Source organism: Oxyura jamaicensis, chromosome 1, assembly GCF_011077185.1.
Source record: "Oxyura jamaicensis isolate SHBP4307 breed ruddy duck chromosome 1, BPBGC_Ojam_1.0, whole genome shotgun sequence".
Taxonomy (NCBI): Eukaryota; Metazoa; Chordata; class Aves; order Anseriformes; family Anatidae; genus Oxyura; species Oxyura jamaicensis.
The window spans coordinates 113,807,868-113,813,867 of NC_048893.1; the positions used below are offsets into that span (position 1 = coordinate 113,807,868).

Genomic DNA, 6,000 nt, shown 5'->3' on the forward strand with positions numbered 1-6,000 from the left:
TGTGAACAATATTGTATTGAAGAAAATAAGGCAAGGTGGTTAAAAAATAAGGCAATGCTGATGTGCAGGCTAGTAGTTTGTAACAAAGAACAGTTCTGAACTACCAACACTATCTGCAGTGGGGCTCCTTTGTGCTTCTTACTTTATAATTCCTTTTGGTGCCCAGTTATGCTCCTTTGAGTTTTGCTTGTCCCTCTGGTTGTCTCATCTGAAGACAAAAAATAAATAGAAACAAATGACTGCATTTAGAGCTTTTTGTCATTCTGCATACTTCAGTGCTCCCTCTGTCACACATTCTTGAGTTTGCACTGGTGTTTTTAATCCTTTAAAGGGACTTTATTGGGGATGTTGTATGCTGATCATACTGTATGACATTTTTAATTGACATACCTCCTTAATGACAGCCTAGCATGTATGAGAAGACTTCTAGAGTTCACTTTGTGACTTGTATATGTCCTTAATCCCATGGATATCTGATTCTTTGTTAGTTTTATCTGTTGTATTATAAGAGTAACTGCTAGCTTTTGCCTGCCTGATACTGTGGTAGTAAGTTAGTGAGATTTGATGCCTCCTTACAGAAGTAGTGTTATATCTACAGAACTTTTTCCTAACTCTGTTTTCCTCAGACTTAAATTTCCAGAAAGTTGGAAACTTCAAAGTACTAGTACCTATTAATCCTCTCTTTCTTCTCTTTCATCCTGCTGACTACATCAAGTCCAATTAACATAATCACTATTAGGTTGCTTAGTCTTTTTGGCTTCATGAACTGATTTTTGTGTGTGTTATTCAGGAGCTAGTGAAGAGTTGGCCTCTTTTTGTGTGTTTTTTAGAGTTAATTCTTCAAAGAGACTCCTATGTTGTATCAAGAAAAGTATGTTGCCGAACTATATTCTTACCTAACTGTTGTTTATTTCTCGGTTAATTTATTGTTCATCTTCAGGTCTCTGTTCCTCCTGGAGCTTTGGACTGTTGGGTATTTCTGAGTTGTTTGGAAGTCTTACAAAGAATAGAAGGCTGCTGTGATAGGGCTCAAATAGATGCAAATGTTTCCCATACAGTTGGTTTATGGAGCTATGCTACTGAGAAGGTGAGCAAATAATGTGCTGTACGTATGGTGTATCAGTTTTGAAATAAGCCATTTGTTTCTATGGAACATAAATATATATTTATCTCGGAACTTTAACGTGGGGTTCTGTATATTGGTATATTGTCTTGGGTGTATTCTGGATGAGACATCCAGGTTTATAACCCAGTTGCACCACTGGCGGATGAGGCCTGGGAAGTACTAGAACATGTTCTTCCTTTCCATCCCTCATCCAAAGGGGCGAACATTTCATGTCATTAAACTTCTTCTGAGACTTACCTACCTCCCCACCAGTTCTCCCCTTCCCTGCCAGTAGTTTGATAATGATTGACTAATTGAACTCCAAAAATGAACTCAGTCCTTCTTGACTAGGAGAAGGAACGTGTATTTCAGTTACAGCAGGAGATGCTGACCCGATTCAGATACCATTACTGTTCTAAACAGATCACAGCAGTCTGTTTATGTAGTTCATTATTTCAGTATGTTAGTACGGTACTAATAGCCCTTGAACTTTACTGAAGGTGTTATCCTTGGTGGCTTGTGAAAGAGGCAAATAAATAATAACTTGCAGTTTTTCAGTTGAGCAGCCCTTATCACAGGCAGGGGAAAGTCCGAAAGTTGTAAAATGTCCTTTTCAGTGCAGTTAAGCCCCTTCTCTAATCACATGAATGCCTTTCAAGTTCCACTTATTCCATTTCTCTAAAAGAGTTAGCGTCTAAAAGAGTTTAAAAAGTTGACAAGAAACTCCAGAAACTAATGAAATACTGTACTGTGATCTTGGTGAATGTTTTTGAAGATGAGTGCAAGCTTATCCTTGTTTCTATAGCCTGCAGGATGTTCTCAATTTGTTGTGATCATAGTTTGTGTATGTTTTTGTAAACTTAAGAATCTTCTGCTGATCATAGGATGTCCTTGTCTTAAATCTTACTAAACTATAGAAAGACAATCTCTCCTTAAAATTTGGTGCTTAAAAAAGGAAGTGGAGAGGAATTTCAGAGTAAAGGAGATAAACAGTTGCTTAAAGTGGTGTTGGCTGTATCAGACACTTCACGTGTTGCTGTGTTTCTAAAGAAGTTTTGTATCTGGGTCGGAAATGTTAGTGCCATTCATAGTTCTTCTAACCCAAAGGGCAAAGGGAGAAATTATAGAATAACGAGTAGTGGTAAAGTGGAACAGATGGAATGAAGTTCAGCAACCAGTGAGGAAAATTAAGTGGAATTTAATGTTTTTGTTTTGCCCTTTAATGACCAACCCCATTTAAAATGTTTTACAGCAATATAACATGCTGAGAACTTTTTGCCTGGGGGAAAGGGGTTACTTTGGTAGTTGGTTGAGTTGTACTAAACGAGTTACCAAATGGCCCATGGTAAACTTCTTTAACACAGGATCCTCTCCTGGCTTCTGGGTATCAAGCATGCCAGCTGCTGTCTGGAAGGAATTTTTATGGTAGTTGTGTCACACTGTTTTAAAACAGATTAGTTGTGCTAATCATCTCTTTTTTCAAGAAGGTTTTCGTTCTTAATACAATGCTTAGGGTGAATTTGCAAGCTCATCTAATCAGTGTATTGGAAACTGTCTGCATTTCTTGATTGCATGGATTTCAAACTTCTGTACTGAAATACAGATGCAGTTAGAAATTTGGCAGTAATTGCCAAACATCTCAAGCTTTTTCCGTGCTTGTAGGGAAAAAGGGAAGGATTTATTCTGATTTGGTTCTCTGCAAGCAGGGGTGTGTGTGCGTGTGTATGCATGTGTTCCAATGTTGAGTCTGCAACTTACGCTATATGAAATCCAGTTCTTCATAAAATTAATTTCCACTTTAAGTGAGAATCACAGTTATCTTTTTAAAGGTTCTCTATTTTCTTCCCATGAAGCAACTTTATTATAGATTTTAAAAGCAGTGTAATATGGCAGCAGTATTTTTGATCGAAATGTCTTGTGTTCTTGGAATGGTGTGCCAGAACAGAAGGGTTTGCACATTGGTTTTGTAACCTATTGAAAACCAGCATCTGGATTCTCTTACAGCTAAAATCCTTGGGTTACCTGTGTGGGCTTGTGTCAGAGAAGGGACCCAATTCAGAAGACCTTAACAGAACTGTTGATCTGTTAGCAGGATTGGGAGCAGAACGCCCTGAAACAGGTATTACCAGGAATATACGTGTGCTTTGTAATAACGGACATTGTCTTAAATGCGTGTCATATAAATATATCAATAAGAATAACTTCCAGGTATCCCTATGTTTCTGTAACCATTGATAGAGCTCTATTGTATCTTACGAGGATTTATTTTAATGTATTTCCTACTTGAAATTATCAGTGCGTCTTCTTGCTGTGTTGCAAGTGTAAGTTTTTTCCATTAATGGTCCATTTACCAGCATTTAGGTAAATACTCTGGAACAGTACTAGTTTTGAATAAAGTTTTTAATACTTTCAGACAAGTATTGAAAATATTTGATAACGAAATGGAAGACCCTTGTTCAAATGCAGATAGATAACCTGCAACCTGAACTACAGTGTGGTGTTATGTGAGTTGAAGTGATATTATTTGAGTGGCTCAACAATTAAATTTATTAACTGGTTGTGGACTACTTGTCACTCACAAAGCTATTTCTAAAGGGAAGAAGCTTTCAGAAGTTAAAAAAATGCTAGAACAATTAGTATCTTTGAAGTATTAGCTGTCAGGCAGGCACTTTACTTGCTCTTGCAGTCGTGTTTCTTAATTCAGCACTATAGCACCTGTTGTGTTTATTTAAAATGGGGGCTTTTTTCTTCTTGAAATATTGGCGTATTTGGTCTGGCAAGAACTTTTAAATTGAGCAAGCTACTTCAGAAAAAGAAAATTGTACTTCAAAGGAAAATGGTTACCAAGACCAATGTTTAAGGTATAAAAATGTCTTTAAATTACAGTATACTTCTGTCATACTGTTTTATAAATCCAGCATTGGAAAGTTGTGAGAATATTAGTCTTGGCAACATACAGTAGTACTTAAATACAACTGTGTGTGTTGCAAGGTTGAATAAATGCCATGAAATACTGCATGGAGAAGTTAGTATAGTTACTATATTGCTGCTTGTCTTCACCGAGCTACACTGACCATCACTCATGTTAGTGTGTGCAGCACACGTTTTTGTGAGACATCCTTTCTTGATCTTAGTTTAGAGTCTGGGGAAGAAACTTGTGATCTGTCTTTAAGTGTTGTTGTTGGGTATTAAAATAGGCATGGATTTGTAAGTGACGTTTCCTATTCTTTTTTTCCTAAAGCCAATGCATCACAGAGCCCTTATAAGAAACTTAAAGAGGCCTTATCATCTGTAGAAGCTTTTGAAAAACACTACTTAGTAAGTACAGTCTTTGGTTATGTATATTAGTTTTGGGGTATTTACATTATAAAGTAAATAGGACCAAAATTTTCAAACCTGAGATGATGTTACGAACTTGAATCTATATTTCTGTATTTTTGGCATCAAAAGTCATTGCTTTTATACTGAACACACCAACTGGAGCCCTGTATGGGACCCAAGTTTCAGTCGTGTAGATTAATATTTACAGTTACGAGGCTGGAGGTTACCTGTGGCTATGTATACTTAGCTATCAAAAAAGCCAATGTCATGGCTATCCTACTCTGCTGTCCAGAATCATTTGAATCTTCCCCAGAAGAATATTATTCCATGAATCCAACTTCCCTTCAAATGTTTTAGGCTTGCATCTTGCAATGAATGTTACATGAGTTAAGTTATTGTTGAATTTTTTATATAAAGTGTGGGACATCTTGGGGATATTTCAGTTAGAGCTGACACAGATTGAAACATTACAATTCTCATTGCACATTAATTTGTACGGTTATTTTCTGACAGCTCCCTTACTGAGGAGTCATTGCAATGATATTGTGGATGTTTTTTATAAGATGTTATTAAATAAAACCCAAAACACCTGACTGTCACAAGAGTGGTTGTGGGTTTTTTGCTCGTTTGTTTTCCTTAGAAATTTCAGAGGAAAATGATTTTATAGTTACAGTATTGCCTTTAAAGGTTTCTGGGGAAAAATTGGATGAAAATTAATAATTTTTATTTTAATGTGAAATGCTACTCCATTTCTTACAAAGTTGTTATTAAAAGAAAGTCTTAGCAGATTTGTTCTGAAGATGCCAGATTTCACATACATGCCTTGTTTCTTTGAGACTTGTTGGATAGGTGGGCCAAAACTAAGATTTCTCAGACTTGATGGCTGTGCTTACCTTTTCAGTTCCAACTTGCACCCTAAGATCTCTGCTAAATTAAGCAGTATCCTAAATTTAAGAAACCAAGTGGGGTCTGCAAAGGTTGCAAGTGAAAGAACTTCTTATCCTATTTGTATTTCTGACTGTGCTTTTATACATCAGAAATTCAGATTAGTAGAGATCAGATCTACACAGAAAATCTTTTGCAGTGTTTGTTGCATAAATTACATGTATACCATTTATATGTAGCTTTGTTTTGTCCATGTATTCAGTGGAGAACGTGGAGTTATTTATAATTTCCATACACAACTAAGATAACTTATTTGCATTTAAAATTTTCATGAGTTTGGAAAGTAAAATGCAGCTCTTTAGAAATGTTGAAAGCAAGAAATGATGAGCTTTTATTATCAGAAAAGGCTAGGTTTGTTTTATTCAGTGTCTAGTCCTAGATGACAACTTCAGAATCTTTTGTAAGACTGTCAGATCTTCTACAAACATGTTGGCTTGTACCTTAATCTTGGGGGAATGTTGCTTTTCATTTGTTTGTTTGGTGTCCAAGACCTCTCAGTTTATACTGATTGGTTAAGGAGTGAACCAGTCGAGTTCACTGTAATGTGCTGTTTTGAGCTCTTTAATGAGAGCAGGAGAACTCAAGGGTGTTGGGGGGGGGGGGGGGGGGGGGGGGGGGGGGGGGGGGGG

At 36.7% G+C, this 6,000-nt stretch overlaps 1 protein-coding gene across 1 annotated transcript in view; it reads left to right on the top strand.

Annotated features, from left to right (window-relative positions):
• TRAPPC10 (trafficking protein particle complex 10) overlaps positions 1-6,000 on the top strand; it is a 41,550-nt gene that overhangs the window by 16,041 nt on the left and 19,509 nt on the right. Inside the window, exons 8-10 of the mRNA XM_035315944.1 lie at positions 941-1,087; positions 3,110-3,224; positions 4,347-4,423. Coding sequence (XP_035171835.1) covers positions 941-1,087; positions 3,110-3,224; positions 4,347-4,423 — 339 coding nt within the window. The remainder of the gene's footprint in view (positions 1-940; positions 1,088-3,109; positions 3,225-4,346; positions 4,424-6,000) is intronic.